Raw genomic sequence first — 23,139 nt, forward strand, 5'->3', positions numbered from 1 at the left:
ATACTGGCAAATACAAATGCATAACTACTCAAAATAATTCATCACGGGTTGTGGCAGGTATTATAGATTGAAGTATTCTTCGATACACACCGAATCGTCTTCCATTATGGCAGTGGAGTCGAAAAAATCTGGTCTGAGTTCAGTTCGTTCACGCCTGTTTCGTGAGGGAGGCTGTAAAAATAAGTCAGTTATTCTGATTACTGTTAAATAACTTTAGTTTCAAAATTTGAATGTAGTTATGGACCTGAGATCAAAATGCTTCCTGGAGAGACAACAAATCAGTTGTAATAAGATTTCTTTGAACTTATTTGGGGCAGCACGATTGGTGCACACCTTTACAGTGCCAACGATTGGGACCGGACCGGGGTTTGAATCCCACACTGTCCATAAGGAATTTGTATGTTCTCCCCGTGTCTGTGTGGGTTTTCTCTGGGGCTCTGGTTTCTTCCCACCGTTCAAAATGTACCAGGGGTGTAGGTTATTGGGGTACAAATTGGGCAGCATGGACTCATGGGCAAAAATGGCCTGTTACTGTATATGTCTAAATTTCTTATTAAAAATAAAATTTAAATTTATTTGTGAAGGTTACAATGCCATTTGTCTGTTGCAGGCTCTTAAAACATTGTCAATCAATTTCAATTAATATTGATTTTCTATATTCTGTAGATTATATTACAATGGGAAACTGATGTACACTTTTTCTAAGTGTTGAATCTGGTGTTAGTTTTGTCACCTTCTTTGTGTTTAGTATGTCTGAAGTCACCCATGTTAATTAACAGAAAAGAAAACAATTCATTTATTCTGGCGCCTTAGCTAGTCTGAAGATTTCTTTTAACCGTTTAATCAAGTAATGCAATGTCTTAATTAAAGTTTCATTTGTGCAATCCCAATACAGATAAAAATATTGCCCTACAAGTAAAACAGAGTAAAACACGAAAGTCTGTAGACGCTGTGATTGTTGTAAAAACAGAAATTCTGGATGAACTTAGCAGGTCTCCAACATCCATTGGAGGAAAAGATATAGTATGGCTGTTTTGGGCCTGAGCCCTTCAACATACAAGCAAAAAGCAGGCAAGGGGCCTACATTAAAAGGCTGGTGAAAAGGGGTGCGGGAGGAAGACAAAAGGTATTAGATGATAGGAAGACAAAATGGGGAAAATTGGAGGGGGGGAGAGGAGGAGAATATAGTTTTTGAGAGAGAGAGAGAGAGAGAGAGAGACACAAAGATTGGGGGGGGGGGGGGCTAATGAAAACTGAAGATGTTAATGCCATTGGGTTGGATGGTGCCCAGACAGAATACGAAGTGTTGTTGAAGAGTTGTTTCTCCAGTTTGTGAGTGGTCAAGTCTGGCAGGTGCGTGACACCATGAACCAACATGTCAGCAAGGTAATGGGGTGGTGAAGTGAGTTGCTACTGGAAGATCCACGCTATTGCAGCAGACAGAGTCGAGGTGCTCAATGAGGTGATCTCCCACTCTGCATCCAGTCTTTCCGATGTAAAGGAGGACCATGATGGGCGCATCGGATACAGTATATGAGCCGTTCAAATTCACAAGTGAAGTGTTGCTTCACTTGGAAGACTGTTTGGGGCTCTGAATGGTGGTGTGGGTGCAAGTGGAGCATCTCCTGCGGTCACGGGATTGATTAGGGTAAGGGAGGAGTAGCCAAAGGAGTAACTGAGGGAGAAGTCCCTGTGGAGGGGTGGGGGGAGGAGGATATCTCTGATGATTCAACGTGTAAGTTCTCATCCTGGCTGCAGATGCAATGGACATGGAGGAATTGAAAGAAAGGATTGGAATCCTTACAGGGGTGAAGAGGTGCTGTCAAGGTAGCTGTGGGAGTTGGTGGGTTTCTAGAAGATGCCTCTGTCAAAAGTTTTTTTCTCCTGACATGGAGACTGCGAGATTGAGAAAACAGAGAGTGTTGTTAGAGGTGGACCAAATGAATTTGACGTCAGGGTGGAAGTTGGCAGAAAAGTGGATAAAGTCGATGAGCTCATCACAGGAACAAGGCCGCACCAAAGTAGTTGTCGATGTAGTGGAGGAAGAGTTGAGGAACTTTGCCCGTATAGGCCTGTAGCATGGACTACTCCACATAGCCAACAAAAAGGTAGGCATAACTGGTACCCATGACCACTCTTTTGACTTGGAGAAAGTGGGATGAGTCAAAGGAAAAGTTATTGACGGTGAGAAGTTTTGCCAGCTGGAGGAGGGCGATGGTAGAGAGGGACTAAAACATATTTCCTTTTCTAAGAACAATGCAATAATCCTATAATTTCAGCAATGAGGATATTTTGAATCCAGCATCCATTTAATATTTTTTCCCCAATATGTGGCTGAGTATAACTAACAACATTCATCATCTGTACAAACTTCTTACATTTTCTAATGAAGTTTGAAGCTGAGTTTCAACTAATGTGCAAAATGCAAAAGTTAGTAACAAATGGTGAAAACATGTCATAAAAGGAGCAACATGGAAATGCTTTGGTCAGGCAGCGTCTGTTATTTTAGTTATAGACTGGAAATGTTAATTGATTGCCTCTCCATTATTATTGCTCGACTTGCTGAATATATTCTGCATTCATAAATGTGCAAACTATCTGTTAAATTTCACACAAACACACAGTTATAAGAAGCAGTCAAAAATATGTTATTCAAATCAATAAAATATCACTGTGTTATGATTTCATGTCAAAAGCAAATTTTAAAACATTATGTTAGCATGTTTCCCCTCAAACAAATCATTAAACGAACTATTCTCAGCATAAATTCCCCCTTAATAATAGAAATGAACTTTAATATACAAATGACCACTGACCAGATCAATAACCATAGTGTCTTCAAATTCTTCATTCATATCCTCCAACTGACCCCTTGATGACATCATTACATCTTCAAAAATTGGTTCTGCATCGTCTTCCATTAAACTGTGGCTACGACTACACAAGGAGAGAATGAAATTTAAACAGTCGATAGAACTGCTTCTCTCCAAATTCAATTGCATAAGTCTGAAAATGTTTGCTAAAAATACTACACTTTAAAATTCTTCTCATGTGATCATCTCATCAATATTTTAAGTTGAATTCCTGCAATAGTGGCAAATGCAAAACCAAGGGAAAACAAACTTGACATCTCCACTCTAAATCATAACTCTTCTCAGAAATGCAATTGTAGAATTTCCCTTTAAAAGCCCTTCTTGAGGAAGCTTCTACAAGCTGAAAATTAATTTGTACCTTGTAGATAACTAAAGTTACTTGTAATGCTATGGTTCAGTAATTGCTTGAAAAGACCAGCAGTGTACACCATTTCCCAAGTATTCCAAGAAGAAATGAAATTCTGAGTCAAGTGCCTTCACTTGACAAGCTTGTTATGCTTCATCTTAATCTGCTCGTCAGCACTTTTTTCAGAGAGCCATCATACACATGGACTTCTTGTCAAGGTACAATTTGCCAGCACTTTTCCAGCAAATATAGCATTATTAAGAAAATCCATAGTAAGCATTTGTAGCTATAAATCCCCAAACTAAAATACCTTTCATGTCACACCAAAATTTCATTAAAATCTTAATCTAACAATGCAAATGGAAGGAAAGCATTTCAACAGTTATTGCAAGATCATATCACAATTAATTTGACATCTGCAGGATCTCATCTTGACAAGTAATTGTCAAAAGAGGACTCCATGAACTTACACTGGTTGCCTTACACCACCTCTTGCTTTCATGTAGCTCATGGCAACTCTGTCTTTTCGGTGAACCTCCTCCAGCTTATGCTGGCCCAACCAGGTCATTTGCATCTGAGGGCTGAAACAGAAAAGGTTTCATATTAAAAAATAAGCTGACGTTGTCCTACATCTTCAAAATTCTTTACATCTAAAAATATCTACAGATGACTGAAAACAAAAATACAAGGTATTGAAGTAGTTAAAAACATGAGCTGCACCCACATAATTTATTCATGTACTTTTAACAAGGCTAATAAATGATCATCAAAACTTTCACTTACTTTTGCACAAAATCTGATTCTGATCCACGTTCAGATTCCTGATCTTCCATATTATGTTCTGTGGCTTGCCGTGGATTTTCCCGCATGACTGTGGAAGTTAGTTGAGGAGCATGCAGAACAGCTGGAGTCTGAATGGTATCATTTCTATTCATCCACGTACTATCCACATTCTCTTCTAAAAAAACAAGCAAAACTACACTGTTGTAAAGGAATAAAGTTATTATTTGTCTAAAGTAATTTTAAATATTTATATTAAATTTATATATTTTTTTAAATTAGACAATTTTTATTAAATTTTTTTAAATCAGGCCTTTTTGGCCCACAAGCTCGTCCCAGCCAATCACCCAATTAGCCTACAACTCCCGGTATGTTATTTGGAAGGTGGGAGGAAATTGGAGCCCCAAGGGAAAATCCACATAGACACAGGGAGAATGTAAAAAATCTTTACAGACAGCGTGGGATTCGTTCTCAGATCCTGATTGCTAGCGCTGTAAAAGCGTGGCGCTCACCACTATGCTAAATGTGAAAAGTAATATTTCATGGAGAGAGCAAATTATGAAATAATGGAATAATTCAAAAGATTGTTACTGAATAGGTGCAATTAAAAAAGATTTGAGGATCCAGGAATCTTCTTTGCTTGCAGTGTTGGTTAGCTAAAACTAATATTCTCAAATATCTTTGCAAGTCATTCAACGGATGTGGGCTTTGCAGACTGAGCTAGCATTTAATTACCCAACACAAAATTGCCCTGGAAGAGGTGCTGACAAGCTGCCTTCTTGAGATGTGGGTATATCCACAATGTTGGCTGGATGGAGTTTGAGGATTATGAACCAGCAACGGTTAAGGAATAGCTTATGTTTCCATGTCAGGAAGGTGTAAAGCTTGAAGGGCAACTTCCAAGTGCTGATTTTCCCATGCCTGTACTGTCCTCGTCCTTTAGCTCGTTGAGGGTGTGAGTTTAAAGTAAAACACAAAAGTCTTCAGACACTACGGTTGAAATAAAAACAAATGGCTGAAGAAACTCAGCAGGTCAAAAAGTGTACTTTATATAGCAAAGATAAAGATACATAACCAATGTTTTGGGGTTGATCTGGTAGGCTACGCAACGAAAAATTCCCATTAAATGGGTATGGTGAAACCGGAAACCAAAACTGATTTGGTTCTCACTACAAGATCAATTAAATTTTGTTTTGAAAGCAGTCAGGCACCCAAGCTCAGGCTGTTATCAGGTACAGTGAAAGAAGCTAATGTAGTATAATCAACAAAACAAAAACTTTTTTGACCAACAATATTGTTTTACATGCTGCCTCTACCAAATGGTATGCAAGAAAGGTTATTTCAATGTTAATTGTTCACCATTCAGTGTTAAAGTGCTTATGCTTCTCAGCAATGAAATTTTCAAATTAAAAGTGTAGATTTTTAATAGGATAAAAATGCACAATTTTCCCCCAATGTTTCGAATCAGTTCATTGGAAACATAACCTTAAATGTTGGTTAGAACTACGAAAATTGCTGAGCTGAACAGTTTCTGCTGCCTCAGCTTTATACCCACCAAAATATACTGCATTTATATTGGATAACAACAGTTTACTTCATTTCAAATAAATTATTTTAATTAACCTTTTTAAAAATTTGGTCTTTTTCAACTTTTCCCAAATGTTTTGATTAGAGATTTTTGGGCAGACAGTAAAGGCCTTTTGACAACACAACTGAGTGGTGATGGCAGAGATCTTTGAAGCCAGGAAGTTGTTAAAAAAAATTAGTGTACCAACAGGTTCATAAAACAGCAACCATAAAAAATGATCCAGTTCGAGTATGATCTAGCCCATTAACTCAATTACTCTCTTCACAGATGCGGACTTATTTGATAAATATTTCCCAATTCCTTATTAATCACTTTATAATCCATCACTCACCCTTCTTCCGTGAATAGAATCTTTTGTTATTTAATTACTCCTAGCTTCCCCTCTTTCACAGATATTTCCTTGTACTCTTTTGCTCTTTTTACTTCCTTTGCATTTTAAATCTTTTTTCTACTTTTCTCCATTTTTAATGAAATGCAATAAATGTTAATTACGTTTCACTCCTCATGGACACTCCTTGCTCTGCAGTTTACTTGCAGCATTTTGTATCCATTTTTGGTTTGTGAATATTGAGATTAACAGTTCTAACACTGATCCTTGGTAACTAGTAAAAATATTAACTAGTTACTGCTCTCTTGGTTTCCATCTTTCAGCTATTTTCCATTTTTTTCCCACCATATCCAACTTTGTACACTTCTTGTTAAAACCTGTTGTACAGAGAATTCATTAATTTGCTTTTGCAAATTTCTCAATTTTTTATGTGTAAGACATTCAAATTTCAGATTTATTGCCAGAGAACATATATGACCTCACATACAACCCTGAGATTCTTCTTCCTTTCGGGTGAGGCAGAATTATCACTTAATGGTATGGGGGGGGAAAAAAGTGCACACAACGTACACATGAAAACAATAAAGAAATGTAAACAAACTGACTGCAATGCAGGAAGAAAATAAAACAAAGTGCAAAAGGAAGAGTCCTTAAATGAGTCCCTGATTGAATTTATTGTTCTGGAAAGGTAGCAGGCGTTCCTGCCCTTGGCTGTGCGAATCTTTTAACACCTAGCTCTTTCCTGATGGTAGCAACGAGAACAGAGTATGTGCTGGGTGGTGTGGATCCTTGATAATTGCTGCTGCTCCCTGATGTTCCCTGTAGATGTTCTTGATAGTGGAGAGGGTTTTGCCTGTGATGTCCTGGGCTGTGTCAACTACCTTTGGCAGGGATTTATGCTCAAGGGTATTTGCATCCCCATACCAGACCGTGATGCAGCTGGTCAATTCACTTTCCACCACACATCTGTAGAAATTTGCCAGGATTTTTGATGTCATACTAAACTTCTGCAAACTCCTGAAGAAGTAGAGGCACTGATGTACTTTCTTCACATTGCCATTAATCTATTGGATCCAGGAAAGATCCTCCAAGATAGCGACTCTCAAGTAATTAAATTTGCTCACTCTCTCGATCTCTGATCCCCCAATGATCACTGGATTGTACACCTCTGGTTTTCCCTTCCTGAAGTCAACAGTTGCACCATTCAGGTTCATATTCAATCTTCCTCCTGTAAGCTGACTTATCGCCCCTTTTTATACAACCCACTCCCGTGGTATTGTCAGTGAATTTGTAGATAGTATTGTTGTCGTACCAAGCCACAGGTAATCGTGGTAAAGCGAGTAGAGCAGTGGGCTAACAACATAACCCTATGGTACTTCTGTACTGATGGAGATTATGGAGATGTTTTTACCAATCGTCACTGATTGTGGTCTGGAGGTGATGAAATCAAGGATCCAATTACACAGCAGGGCTGAGTCCCAGGTCTTGGATTTTGCTGATCAGTTTTGGTATTAAACATCCTGATGTAAGCATCTTTGCTGTCCAGGTGTTCCAGAGCTTTGTGTAGAGCCAATGAGATGGCATCCGCTGTAGACCTTTTGCTATGATAGCAAACTGGAACAGATCCATGTAGCCGTGATGACATATAATCTACAATCTGGTTTAGTTTATTCAAGAAATTTTGCTTTAAATTTCTTAAATAATTAAGATAAGGCAAGAAGATGCGAATTTAAAAGTTGCCTTGCAACAGAATATTAAATGATAATTTACTCAAAATTTCAAGGAAAGCAAAATTTGATGGAACTTGGTCTGGCCCATTTTATTTTGGATATTTAAAAACAAGTTTTGTCTTCATTTTTGCAATAACCAAATCAATACAAAATTTGTCACATATAGCATGTAGATGATTTGTAGGAGTTTCAGGATTGTGCTCCATGGTGCAAGAGTGTACACAGTATATACTGAAAAAGGAGCTATCTGCATGCTATATAAAGATTAAAATAAAGATAAGATTACTTTCAATGAATGTGGTTTTTTTTCCATACTTTAGGGATGCCAACACAATTGTTTTCTTACTTACCTTCAGTTCGCCTCTTGCTGTGAGGTGGACGTCCTTTCTTACTACGTATTGTGGAAGCTTTACTGCTACTACCTCCACTGATCACTGACATCCTGTCATCTTCACCACCAGTAAGCAATGAGTTGCGGTAGGAAATCAGGGGAAGCCAGATATCCTCTCTTCGCTCCATCATTTGCTCTGACATGAATTTTTCCAAGTATGCGTGCCTGAAGAAATCAAACACATTGCTGTAATAACTGAACACCCAAAGGCTTCATTTGTTTATGAGCTACATTTCTATTGTTTGAACATGTAGCTCCTGCATTATGTAAAAATAATTAATGAAACAAGCATATTTAGTTCATGAAATTAATAATATTTTACTTACACAGTCTTTTTGTCCTGTCGCAGAAGCTTTGATGAAAATTCACTCAGAATTTCAAGGAAAGCAAGATTTGAGGGAGGATAATCTGGTCCATTTTGGTTTGGATATTTAAAAGCAAATTCTATACCATCCCTGTTGTGAGATCAGACAAATGAGTCTCAGAGATGCTGTCAAGTCAGTTTTGGAATAACTAAAAGTAGTCCAAGAAAATTAAAACAACTGTAATAAACTGATAAGGGACATTTCTGCTTATTAACCAACGCTCATTTTGACAATAAAGAACCTGAAAAAGTAGTGTGCCATGCACAGTAAAAATTCATGAACGTGAAATAACATTAAGTTTTTATGGTGTAATTGCACAGATCTTTTAAAATGATAATGTGGGTAGAAATGGGTATTGGAAAAGTCAGATTGAATCCTGGGTTTGAAAGTCACAGAAATGAATTAAGAAAGATATTTCTCATTTACACACTGAATGTTTAATCTACATGCATGACAAGCATCGAGTCCACGCTGCTGAAGATCCAGCTGCGCTGGGTGGGTCACGTCTCCAGAATGGAGGACCATCGCCTTCCCAAGATGGTGTTATATGGCGAGCTCTCCATTGGCCACCGTGACAGAGGTGCACCAAAGAAAAGGTACAAGGACTGCCTAAAGAAATCTCTTGGTGCCTGCCACATTGACCACCGCCAGTGGACTGATATCGCCTCAAACCGTGCATCTTGGCGCCTCACAGTTTGGCGGGCAGCAACCTCCTTTGAAGAAGACCGCAGAGCCCACCTCACTGACAAAAGGCAAAGGAGGAAAAACCCAACACCCAACCTCAACCAACCAATTTTCCCCTGCAACCGCTGCAACCGTGTCTGCCTGTCCCGCATCAGACTTGTCAGCCACAAACGAGCCTGCAGCTGACGTGGACATTTACCCCCTCCATAAATCTTCGTCCGCGAAGCCAAGCCAAAGAAGAACAAGATAGGGAAGACATTACACCATTAAACTGAAAAAGAATTCAAAAGGTGCAGGCAATGAGGAAAGATTCAAATTGGCCACACCATTAATTTTTTTCTTGGTATTATCCAAGATTTTAAGACTACTCTTTCCACTAGCCTGAATGAAGGGGTCAAAGTCTGAATGATCCATAAAAAATAAAGTTGCTAAAAACTGCATCTAAACATTCTGACAATGTTTGCCATGGAACTCTGCTGCTACTCACTTGTGCAAGGTAGCAACAGCTTCCCTGGTCTTGATTTGATCCAGACCAAATGTAAGAGCAAACCGGCGAGCAAGTTCCTTGATACCACTGACATGGGCAGATGACCTGTCGAGGATTGGACCTTGCTCCTGGACAAGTTCATTGAAGAGCTGAAACAAAATGAGTGAAAGTTAGCACTTCATTCAACATTTAAAAAACTCTCATGACTATATGAAATTTCTCACCTGCTGTAAGCTGAGAATAAGGGTCTTGGCACATTGAATTTTGTCAATTTGTCTGGTTTTACTCAATGTCTCTTTTATGATGTCTCCATAGTCATTGTAATACTGTTTTTAAAAAAAAAATATATATATACAAACATGAGAGAATGCACTTTCCTTCAACATTTAATTTTTTTTTTAACAAATACTTCTCTATGAAAAAAAATACAGCACTAATTAATTCAACTGTTGCTCCCACTGAGGTAGTGCGGCTAATCAACAGTGATTTCTGGGTGGAAGGGGTGAGGAATGAAGAAAGACAGAACACACTGGGGTTATACTTAATGGAATTTAAAAGAATGAGGAGGATCTTATTGAGATATAAAATTCTGACAGGACTGCATAGGTTAGATGCAGGAAACATGCTTCCAATGTTGGGGAAGTCCAGAACAAGGGGTCATCATAAGGATAAGGAGTGGGCCATTTAGGATGAAGAGAAACTCCTTCATATAAGAGTTGTGAAATTGTGGAATTCACTCCCACAGAAAGTTGAAGTCAGTTCATTATATTCAAAAGGGAGTTGGATGTGGCTTTTGTGGCTACAAGGGATTATGGAGAGAAAGCAGCAACATAATATCGAAGTCACATGGCCATCCATGATTTTCCTGCATGGTGGTTTAAGCTCAAAGGACTGAATGACCTATTCCTGCACCGATTATTTAAGATTCTAGAATATAGCATTCCTTGGAGAGGTTTACTTGCACAATACGGTTTGCATAAATTACATAGCCTAATATACTGCTGAGCCTGACAGACAACAAAGTCATAAATTCTCTTTTATGTCTATGCTAAAACAATTGAGCTAAATTAAGATATGTTTTAAATGCTTTGAGATAAGGGAATGTGTCAGGCTCTCCTGTCCCACAAATCCTACAAAGAAATAAACTTCATACAATCATAAAAGTCAAATTAATTTGAACTACAGTACAACTCTGATTACCTGAAATCGGATTCTCCGAAATCCTCATTTATCCAAAATTCTTTTGGAGCAAAACAGACCAAGGACATCGGGATGCCAGTGGCAGCGGGGACCTCGGGCTGCCGGCAGCAGTGCAGACCTCAAGCTCCCAGGCAGGGGAGGTGTCAGTGATCACCTCAGTGGGGAGTTGTCAGTGATCAGTGATGGCCAGCAATTTTTTTGGTGAGAATTAAACATTATTTTAATGCTTAAAAAGCCTTCACTTGTTGCTTATTGTTGTTTAAACCTTGTTACAAGTGATTTGCTGTTTTTTTTAAATGACCAGCTCTCCGGAAAAAAAACAACTTTTTCTGACATAGGCCTGGTATCGACCTTTTCAGATAATCAGAGATGTCCTGTATTTAGCATTTAATTTTAAGACAATATATTCTTTAAAATTACCTTCATATAGTGCTTGAAAATATCTGCAGCAGCGTTCATATCCACAACATCATAAATTATAAGCTTGCAAAATCCTGCCAGGAGGTTTCTTCTTTTGTGGAGAGCCTCAATCTTATTGGCTTCATCTTCCTCATCTCCTTCTGAACACAAAAGGATAAAATATGCTTAAAATTAACATTTTATTCTCAAGTGCTCTTATTATAACTTCTACTGCCTCGCACCTATGGGGGTTGGGGTGGAAGAGGGAGCAAGGAGCCAGACAGTTAACAGTACACCACTCAGTTGATTTCGAAATTAAAAATTCAGCTTACTTGAAAACATTTGTAATGTATTAATCATTGGTTACTGATGTGGACTGAAATTATTGAACATCTGCAGGTGTTAAGTGTTATTGTTGAAAGTATTCACCACTCAAAAATTAGTAAAACAGTCCCTACAAATCATCGAGATTAGAGAGAGTGGAATTTTCCCATAAATCTTCTATCCAAAATCCAAAACACCCAAAAAACTGAACATTTTTTTCATGGATGTCGTCTGCACATCAAAACTCGCATTTATTTGGCATCAAACATGACCTGACACCCCTGTCCAGTGCCGTGCCTCGGAATTCCTACCAGTCAGGCATGCCGGGAGCCGGAGGTGACTTCTTCGATGCGGACAGCTGCCATTCCTTGACACCTCCCAACGCCACTGGGAGGTCCTCTGTAATTCCATCCCCCCCCCCCTCCTTCCAGCATCCTTAATCACCCCGTTTGCACAAATCTGAATTCAGCGCAATTACTTACGCTGTTACTATTATCCGAAAAGTGTCTGGTCCCAAGGATTTTGGATAAAATATTATGTACCTGTATTGATATGGAAACATTAAACAGCCAATATCCTTCATCAAATAATTTATTTTAGTTGAGTGTAGAACTTTACTTTCTATTTTTTTTAGATTTGGAAAAAATTATAGATATATATATCTAATATCTTACCCGTTTTTTTATATATATATATATATATATATATATATATGTGTGTGTGTGTGTGTGTGTGTGTGTGTGTATCTATTCTCTTACCCATTATAGATATATATGTCTATCTATTCTCTTACCCATTATAGATATATATGTCTATCTATTCTCTTACCCATTATAGATATATATGTCTATCTATTCTCTTACCCATTATAGATATATATGTCTATCTATTCTCTTACCCATTATAGATATATATTCTCTTACCCATTATAGATATATAAAGGCAAAATCTTCGCTAGGATTCTACTAAATAGAATAATACCTAGTGTCGCCGAGAATATTCTCCCAGAATCACAGTGCGGCTTTCGCGCAAACAGAGGAACCACTGACATGGTCTTTGCCCTCAGACAGCTCCAAGAAAAGTGCAGAGAACAAAACAAAGGACTCTACATCACCTTTGTTGACCTCACCAAAGCCTTCGACACCGTGAGCAGGAAAGGGCTTTGGCAAATACTAGAGCGCATCGGATGTCCCCCAAAGTTCCTCAACATGATTATCCAACTGCACGAAAACCAACAAGGTCGGGTCAGATACAGCAATGAGCTCTCTGAACCCTTCTCCATTAACAATGGCGTGAAGCAAGGCTGTGTTCTCGCACCAACCCTCTTTTCAATCTTCTTCAGCATGATGCTGAACCAAGCCATGAAAGACCCCAACAATGAAGACGCTGTTTACATCCGGTACCGCACGGATGGCAGTCTCTTCAATCTGAGGCGCCTGCAAGCTCACACCAAGACACAAGAGAAACTTGTCCGTGAACTACTCTTTGCAGATGATGCCGCTTTAGTTGCCCATTCAGAGCCAGCTCTTCAGCGCTTGACGTCCTGCTTTGCGGAAACTGCCAAAATGTTTGGCCTGGAAGTCAGCCTGAAGAAAACTGAGGTCCTCCATCAGCCAGCTCCCCACCATGACTACCAGCCCCCCCACATCTCCATATGGCACACAAAACTCAAAACGGTCAACCAGTTTACCTATCTCGGCTGCACCATTTCATCAGATGCAAGGATCGACAATGAGATAGACAACAGACTCGCCAAGGCAAATAGCGCCTTTGGAAGACTACACAAAAGAGTCTGGAAAAACAACCAACTGAAAAACCTCACAAAGATAAGCGTATACAGAGCCGTTGTCATACCCACACTCCTGTTCGGCTCCGAATCATGGGTCCTCTACCGGCACCACCTACGGCTCCTAGAACGCTTCCACCAGCGTTGTCTCCGCTCCATCCTCAACATCCATTGGAGCGCTCACACCCCTAACGTCGAGGTACTCGAGATGGCAGAGGTCGACAGCATCGAGTCCACGCTGCTGAAGATCCAGCTGCGCTGGATGGGTCACGTCTCCAGAATGGAGGACCATCGCCTTCCCAAGATCGTATTATATGGCGAGCTCTCCACTGGCCACCGTGACAGAGGTGCACCAAAGAAAAGGTACAAGGACTGCCTAAAGAAATCTCTTGGTGCCTGCCACATTGACCACCGCCAGTGGGCTGATAACGCCTCAAACCGTGCATCTTGGCGCCTCACAGTTTGGCGGGCAGCAGCCTCCTTTGAAGAAGACCGCAGAGCCCACCTCACTGACAAAAGGCAAAGGAGGAAAAACCCAACACCCAACCCCAACCAACCAATTTTCCCTTGCAACCGCTGCAATCGTGTCTGCCTGTCCCGCATCGGACTGGTCAGCCACAAACGAGCCTGCAGCTGACGTGGACTTTTTACCCCCTCCATAAATCTTCGTCCGCGAAGCCAAGCCAAAGTAAGTAAGTAATAGATATATATGTCTATCTATTCTCTTACCCATTATAGATATATATGTCTATCTATTCTCTTACCCATTATAGATATATATTCTCTTACCCATTATAGATATATATGTCTATCTATTCTCTTACCCATTATAGATATATATGTCTATCTATTCTCTTACCCATTATAGATATATATGTCTATCTATTCTCTTACCCATTATAGATATATATTCTCTTACCCATTATAGATATATATGTCTATCTATTCTCTTACCCATTATAGATATATATTCTTACCCATTATAGATATATATTCTCTTACGCATTATAGATATATATTCTCTTACCCATTATAGATATATATGTCTATCTATTCTCTTACCCATTATAGATATATATTCTCTTACCCATTATAGATATATATGTCTATCTATTCTCTTACCCATTATAGATATATATTCTCTTACCCATTATAGATATATATGTCTATCTATTCTCTTACCCATTATAGATATATATGTCTATCTATTCTCTTACCCATTATAGATATATATTCTCTTACCCATTATAGATATATATGTCTATCTATTCTCTTACCCATTATAGATATATATGTCTATCTATTCTCTTACCCATTATAGATATATATGTCTATCTATTCTCTTACCCATTATAGATATATATTCTCTTACCCATTATAGATATATATGTCTATCTATTCTCTTACCCATTATAGATATATATGTCTATCTATTCTCTTACCCATTATAGATATATATGTCTATCTATTCTCTTACCCATTATAGATATATATGTCTATCTATTCTCTTACCCATTATAGATATATATGTCTATCTATTCTCTTACCCATTATAGATATATATTCTCTTACCCATTATAGATATATATGTCTATCTATTCTCTTACCCATTATAGATATATATGTCTATCTATTCTCTTACCCATTATAGATATATATGTCTATCTATTCTCTTACCCATTATAGATATATATGTCTATCTATTCTCTTACCCATTATAGATATGTGTGTCTATCTATTCTCTTACCCATTATAGATATATATGTCTATCTATTCTCTTACCCATTATAGATATATATTCTCTTACCCATTATAGATATATATGTCTATCTATTCTCTTACCCATTATAGATATATATGTCTATCTATTCTCTTACCCATTATAGATATATATGTCTATCTATTCTCTTACCCATTATAGATATGTGTGTCTATCTATTCTCTTACCCATTATAGATATGTGTGTGTATCTATTCTCTTACCCATTATAGATATATATGTCTATCTATTCTCTTACCCATTATAGATATATATTCTCTTACCCATTATAGATATATATGTCTATCTATTCTCTTACCCATTATAGATATATATTCTCTTACCCATTATAGATATATATGTCTATCTATTCTCTTACCCATTATAGATATATATGTCTATCTATTCTCTTACCCATTATAGATATATATGTCTATCTATTCTCTTACCCATTATAGATATGTGTGTCTATCTATTCTCTTACCCATTATAGATATGTGTGTCTATCTATTCTCTTACCCATTATAGATATGTGTGTCTATCTATTCTCTTACCCATTATAGATATGTGTGTCTATCTATTCTCTTACCCATTATAGATATGTGTGTCTATCTATTCTCTTACCCATTATAGATATGTGTGTCTATCTATTCTCTTACCCATTATAGATATGTGTGTCTATCTATTCTCTTACCCATTATAGATATGTGTGTCTATCTATTCTCTTACCCATACTTTGGTTCTCTTCATCTTGATCAATAAATACATGATCCATTACAAAGCTGAGCAACTCTGATTGTAGCCCAGTGTCCGGGTTGTAAACAAGAGGCTTGAGTCCATCCCTGCCACCAGTTGTTAACTGGTGACTGAATATCATCAGGAGATCACAAAGCAACATGAATGCCTGAAAAAAAAAATCAAATCTTGAACATGGATGGAATTTACCATTCAAGTTAATGTTACATTACTAAACTGTTTAACTGTATTTAATCACAAAACATTTTTTATTGAAAATAATTTTGGTGAAACATTAAATATAAACAAACTTTATACAACTTGATATTTATAAGCATGTGAAACATTAAATGTAAACAAATTTTACATAATTTGGTCTTTTAAAGTCAGTACTGGGTATTTTACTTTTGACTATAAAGTTCAAGGGAAATCAGATTTGAAATAGTGTGATCTTAATGTTAGGGGCACAGGGCAATGTTCATGGAGACCTTTTGTTTCCTTTCCAGCAGACAAAATTTGAAGTATATCTGACAATAAAAAGGAACCTTGATCAATCAGTATACCAACTTACTATCACTGTCTTCACACTAAAGACTACTAAATGGATTTGTTTACCTGCTCCTTGACAGAAGGGTTGACATTTGTCAAACAGTGCTGACATACAATACAAAAAGCTTTCACTGTTTTCCTCAAACCAAGCAGTTCTTCCTGAAAGAGAATATAACTTTAAATTATATCACAATATCTAATTGCAATGACAGCCATCACTGAAGGTACAAAAAAAAATGAAAATGTTAGTTACATTACACAAAAATTCTACTTTCTATCAAGACTGTTCGAAAGAGGCTATGTAAAATAATAGCACCTTTTCCTTTTTATCTTGCTTAGCCTCTCTACCATTGTTTCCATCTCCTCTTCTCCACCCCACTTAACACCAATGCCACAAGTATAAGAATAACTCAACAGGGTGTGTAAATAATTGAGTACAGTGATCTACAGTTTCATGGTATTATAACAGTCTCCCCACCCCCCATTCTGAAGCAGATGCATCCCAGAATATAATATTGGTAGATGTCTTTCATTCTGCAAATTCTCTCTTTAGTTTTAGCAGGGATGAAAGAAGTAAAGAAAATTGCTTTTTATTTACATAGGGGGAAGGTGAGAATGCATTAAGTACCAACATTTATAGGTGGTACTGTTCTACTCTGATGTTTCAGTGAGTTTTATTTAAATCCAATCTCTTACTTTCAGCTTCATCTTGGACTATAGCTACTGAAGTAGACAGTAAATCAGTTAAGACACAAAACAGCTTTAAATTCTGCAGTGGAAAGGTTTTCAATGTTGCCCATTACAATGAAAATATCAGCTGGGCATGGAATGCAGAGCAGTCCAGTAGATCACAGCATTTTGTGCCACAAGTGAACTCCATTTAAACAGGCTCCAAGTTTTCCATTGCACAAGCAAGTAGAAGAGAATAGAAATGACAATATTAGAACAACTCATTCTTTCTCAGCACCTCATAACTTCCTGGCCCATTTATTTTCTTTCCAAGCTCGATGAATGAATTGTTCATTCTATTTGGAAATCTTCAAATATCAGCACAATTTGATATAATTACAGCATTCCTATTGCAATATTTAAGATGCTAAGCAAAAAGGACTGGTGGACACTTTACAAATACCAAAATATACATTTCAGAGACAAAGACTAAGTGCAATGGATAATTTGACAATTTCAGACACAATTCCATGCTTTTTAAAGTACAGTACAACTCCATTTATCCAAAATGGTCAGGACAAGCCTATTCTGGATAAACGATATTTTCAGATAACTGGTCATTTTTTAAAAACAACCCAGTAGCAAAAGGCAAATCTCTTGTAAAGGTGTTTAAACAACAAAAAAAAGGAAGGCTTTTTTAAGCATGAATTAATGTTTAATTCTCAACAAAACACAACCTGAACAAAATAAGATAAATCCAACACCTAGAGCTTAAAATTATACTCAAAGGTTTTCCCAAAATTTTTTCAATCTGTGACATCAGTTTGGCTCTGAAAAATATTTTTTGGATAACTGAGGATTTCTGAATGTTTTCAATTTCCTCATTTATCCAAAATTTTTCGGAAGCTAAAAGGCACAATTTCGGCTTTGAAAGTTTTTGGATAAATGAGGATTTCTAAAATTCTCAATTATCCAAAAAGAAATTCAGAGCCGAACAAATGTTACTTCCAGCTCCAAAAAAATTTTGGATAACTGAGGATTTCGGATAATTTAAATTGTATTGTAGTTTTATTTTGAAACCAATTGCATCAGTATTGTTGACCTCACCTTAGTTGGGGAGCTTTCTGCTATCTTGACAAGCTGCCACAAAATTGAGTAGTGGCAACACTGGAGTGCCTGGACCACTATCTAAAGCAATAAAAATAAAGAAAATGTCATCATACTTCATCATTTGTATCCTTTTGGACAAGCAGCAAAATAGTTTCAAGAATATTTTTAAAATGTGCTCATGAGAAAATTGAATAATAACAATATTAAAAGAAATATGAGCAATATTAAAAGAAATATGGATATGATAAGTATTCAATAAGCAGATTGAACAGCACAAAATGCTTCGAGACAAATACATGAGGAAAAATAGATTAAATTTAAAAAATCTCTTGAGCTCGTCTTTTAAGAAATTGTCACCTGTTCTGGCATGGATCCTAGTTCAATCCCACTTTTCAAAAGCCTGTAGCAGTTTCCAAAAAGTTCCCATTTTGTGAGGTCATGAGCACTAAACAAAAAGAAAAATCTAAGTTAAAATATAAAAAAACCCTGATGTTCAGTCACCACAACACTTGTAAATGTTCCATGTTACAATCAAACAATCTAGATTGTTATTGCTGACAAATAACACTTGCTATTTCCCATTGTATTTCAATACCAGACAATTACACTGAACTAAAGTACAATGAAGTCTCAAGCATACAGATTATTTTAAACCAATTACATCAACAGCAGAAACAATTTTAAAAGGAGAAAAATAGTTAATTAAAATGTCTGTTTCCATCAGATGACACTTTTTTTTTAAAACTAATTAAATATTAGACAATCATATGACCAAAAATATTAAATTACTGCATGATGCAAGATTGGGTGGATTGCAAAATTTACTTACTTTTATTACAAATGTTAAAATTCAAGTAACACAGTCAACATACTATCACTTTATTTCTTTGTTAGTCAAGATAGATTCCAATTATTTGCTCACAGCCTGCTTCAGAAGACCATGAGCATGATCTATCAGGGAAATTTTTGCTGTTCTGTGGGAAACTTGTTATCCTCTGCAGGAGCAAGATTGTGCCCTCCCCCCACCGAGCCCCGTGGCAGTGACCCCTCTCTCCTCCCGATCGCAGCAGGTACTTCAGCCAGGGATTTCCCTGTGACGTCAGCATGCAAGCACTGACTTAACCGGGTCAGCCATTTTCCTGTTCAAATCACCTGTGGACGTGACCTAGGTAAGTTTAACTGGGTTCCCTGACTACCTCTGAGTAGGTCAGGGACTGGTTGGATGAGGACCATGCTGGACTATTTCTAACTGCTGTGTGAGTGGGGCGCTACCCCATTTTATATGGAAGTTTGAAAGAGCCTATTGTTAGAGGTAACGTGGTAGACTGCTTGAAAAAGAACCCTTCTCACTGTATGAGATGTTATGCGACAAATGCATTGAAATTTCAAAAACTCAAAGACATATACTTAATGTTAATTATGAATACGCCACAATATGCTGAACAAAACCAAAAAACTCCAACAATAACTATCTGTCCCAATTGAAATTCTGTCAAAGACAGCACTTTCCGTGTTCACGTAAAACTACCCAGTTGACTGATTCTGGGTGGTCTGAAATCAGCCATGGGAACCTGTCTCTTATTAACAAGTTATGACCCAACTTCTTAAGGTAACATGGTATCAAATCCACATTCTGCCACTCCATTCCACTCATATCAGATAATTTTGAAAACACAAATTCCTTAATATGTAGAAAAAAAACCTGACTCTTACGTACTTGTGGAAGGCAGTTAATCTCTTCAAAGTAGAGAGAACATTATAGATGTCATTATCATCTGCTTCTTCACCCTATGGAAAAAGATATTGTTTCAATATTTAAAAATTCCTTTATAAACTGCTAAATAAAGGCAGCTTCTACTTTATGGTCTACTATAAAACACAGGAAAGTACAGCTCAGACACAAGTCCTCTGGTCTACCAAGCCTGCATCTCCCATGATGCCAATCCCATTTGCCTACACATAGTTTGTATCCCTTTGTTCTCTGCTAATGTGCCATCTATATGCTTCTTGAACACTGCTGTCATATCCTCTGGCAGCAAGTTCCCAGCACCTGTGTAAAAACATGCAAATCTCTTTGAAATTTTGTTCCTTGTACCTTAAATCTATGTCCTCGAGTACAAGACAATTCTACTCTTCAATCAAATAACGAACTACCCTAGGCCTCTCAGTTTTATATACTTCTCCCAGGTGGCACTTCAGCTTCTGACGTCGAGTCCTGATATTTACTGTAATATTCCTCTTGCATTTGACCTCACAAAATACATAAACTCACACTTGTCTAGCTAAACCTCCATATGTCATTTCTCTAATAAATTTCCAACAGATTTATATCCTGTTACATGCTTCGACAACTTTTCTCATGATCCACAATTCCACCAATTTTTATGTTGTCTGCAAACTTACCCACGTTTTCATCCAAATCACAAACAACAAAGGTTCGAGCACAAAACCTTGCAGAAAGCCATGGGTAACAGATCTCCAATCAGAAAAAAAACCCTCTCCTTCTTTCACGATGAAGCCAATTTTGTATCAAAAATATCAACTCCCCTTGGATCCAATGTGACTTAACCTTCTGGACCAGCCTACCCTGATGGACTTGGTCAAATGCTTCACTGAAGTTTAATGGACAGCATGCAGTGCTCCATCTTCAATTATCTTTGTCATCACAAATTAAAACTCTCCAAAATTTTAAATCACCCTTCATCATAATTTATGCTACCAGCAATCTATTAATAACAGACCTCTAACTGCTCCATCAAACAGAAATATTATTAACAAAAGGGCACATAAATCTTGTCAATGAAGTTTATACAGGCAGAAATAATTGCATTTCTATCACCCTGAATCAGATTGGTTATTGATAGACTTTGCACTCACCTCCTGTAACAAGTCTTCAACCGACTGACTGAATCGCTCCACCAACTCATCAATCATCTGACTCCGCGCAATGTTAACACGGTTCTGAATTGTGTATTCTTCACTGCATAGAATGTTATATGTTTTGCTGCAAGATTCCAAAACATCTGACTCTATGTGTTTTTCCACCACAAACTTGGTTTGCTTTAGTAACGCATCTAAATGCTGGGAAAGAAAATGTGAACTAAGCAATGTTCTTCATTTCAATGGATAATTTCAAGTTCTCATGCAGGGTTTTGTCTTCCATTATGCACAATTATTACAATTCAGCAAGAGGCCATTTGGCTCATTGATGATGTTGGCTCTCAGCTGAGCAATTCCATTGGTCCAATGCCCACTCTCATTATTTCACTGTGTCCTGACACTTCATTCTCTACAACATACCCATCAATAGTCAAGGGGCAAAGGGTTATTAAAAAATAGTGAATGAACCAACCAGCTTATGGGAGGTATAAGGGAAGCAACCAGAGCACTCAGGGGAAACAGATGCAAGAACAGGAGAACATTTAAACTTCTGGGTTGGATCAAACCCTGGTCCCAAATAGCAAATTTTTGATGCATCTTAAACACTATTTCAGATATTCCAACACTTGGATATCAGTTATCCTCTAAAGACTAAATACTTGGTCTCCACTCTGCACACAAGATTCAAAAATAATAGATGTGATTTCACAGAGCTAGGGATTCAATGTAGAACATGTGACATATTCCAAACTCTAATTGTGCACCTCCAAATCAATTACTTCCACTGGATAAATGGGTTGCTTTGAGCTAGAAATTACTTCAACTCTTCTAACCAGCATTGACTGATTAAGGCAGCAGCCAAACTTACAGAACAGGGATTGAATTGCTTTCTCTTGACAAGATATTCAGCCCAAGATATGGTTTTAAAACACATTGTCTGTTGTTTACTTGAAATAGAATTCAACATCGAGAGTGCCGAGGCTCATTTAAAGTAAATGGCAAACAACTTCTTTAGACTGTCCATAGCTCTATGATGTAAAAGAGCAAATTTTGAAATTTACTGGAGTCTGTGCTCATCAGTACAGAATAAGTTATTTGAGAGCAATAATTTCACACTTGGTGCTGACACTGATCAATGAATCATAAAGAATATAATTTAAAGTCCTGAGATCAAGAAAATAAATAAAATGTTTAATGTTCATTCTCAGTTTTTGACATGACATCTGAATCTGGAGATGGAATTGCTGCCTTGTAAATCACCCAGAGGCAGGGACTATTGAATTTGAGATATTGAGATAATATGGGAGACAGACTGCATTAAAGAATACTGGTAATTTCAGTTATCCCTTACCTTTTCCATTCTTCCAGTGCTATAAAGTTCCAGATCAAAGTACTGAGGGATTTGCAATAAATTTGCCACTTTCTCAGAATCAGCTGAATACTGGAAAACAGAAATATCCAAAGTCAGTAAAATAGTTGAAAGCAACATGCAATATATCATGGCAACTCAATTATCATCTGACTGTTCAAAATGAGTCAGAAAATTGTTACCTTTCCCAGGAGCATTGGAAGTGCTACAATGAACTGTTCTGTCAATTTAGTCCGATCATCTATTTGTGTTTTTCTCTCCTTAGCAGTCAATACCTACAGATAGATTGCATTGCAACATTTCAAATCTCGTCTTTCAGCAAAAATCCATGTTCAAATAAATAACAACGGCAGAATGGATAATGACTTCATTTTGAAAAATACCCAGACAGGTTTCTTCAGATATCTAGCACATCGGTCACTCTACTAAACTTGGACAAAATAAGGGAAATTACAATTTTTAAGAAAACAACAAATGGTATTGCAAAGCTTATGGGAATGAATGGAATATTTAAAATCAGCATTCAGTTTATCCAGGACACATCAAGTTATGGTGCACGAGGGATCTGGAATATGAAGAATTAAGAAACAGTGCTTTTATTTGTAAAATCGTTTCCTGTCAACTCTGATTTCTCAAATTAAGTGACCAACCTGTGTGTGTTTGCGGTTGCTATTAATTACAGCTGAGATGTAGTTTTCTTATTTAAATACAAGTAAGTCCTCAACATCAGTAAAGGAGGTATACTTCATATTGATTTATGTAAAATGGAAGTACAAATTTGCATTGAA

The 23,139-nt window shown here is 37.3% G+C and overlaps 1 protein-coding gene across 5 annotated transcripts in view; it reads right to left on the bottom strand.

The window, feature by feature from the left end:
• The window catches only part of stag1a (STAG1 cohesin complex component a), a 243,211-nt gene that overhangs the window by 2,867 nt on the left and 217,205 nt on the right, over positions 1-23,139 (bottom strand). For all 5 annotated transcript variants that reach the window (XM_069896613.1, XM_069896609.1, XM_069896612.1 and 2 more), the window contains 17 exons: positions 22,534-22,626; positions 22,334-22,423; positions 20,980-21,183; positions 19,820-19,890; positions 18,460-18,547; positions 18,100-18,180; positions 16,390-16,482; positions 15,769-15,943; positions 11,193-11,332; positions 9,797-9,898; positions 9,573-9,721; positions 8,363-8,491; positions 7,996-8,201; positions 4,003-4,177; positions 3,690-3,800; positions 2,817-2,937; positions 91-171 (listed from right to left, as the gene is read on the bottom strand). In XM_069896613.1, coding sequence (XP_069752714.1) covers positions 91-171; positions 2,817-2,937; positions 3,690-3,800; positions 4,003-4,177; positions 7,996-8,201; positions 8,363-8,491; positions 9,573-9,721; positions 9,797-9,898; positions 11,193-11,332; positions 15,769-15,943; positions 16,390-16,482; positions 18,100-18,180; positions 18,460-18,547; positions 19,820-19,890; positions 20,980-21,183; positions 22,334-22,423; positions 22,534-22,626 — 2,109 coding nt within the window. The remainder of the gene's footprint in view (positions 1-90; positions 172-2,816; positions 2,938-3,689; positions 3,801-4,002; positions 4,178-7,995; positions 8,202-8,362; positions 8,492-9,572; positions 9,722-9,796; positions 9,899-11,192; positions 11,333-15,768; positions 15,944-16,389; positions 16,483-18,099; positions 18,181-18,459; positions 18,548-19,819; positions 19,891-20,979; positions 21,184-22,333; positions 22,424-22,533; positions 22,627-23,139) is intronic.

Source organism: Narcine bancroftii, chromosome 9, assembly GCF_036971445.1.
Source record: "Narcine bancroftii isolate sNarBan1 chromosome 9, sNarBan1.hap1, whole genome shotgun sequence".
NCBI classification, from domain to species: Eukaryota; Metazoa; Chordata; class Chondrichthyes; order Torpediniformes; family Narcinidae; genus Narcine; species Narcine bancroftii.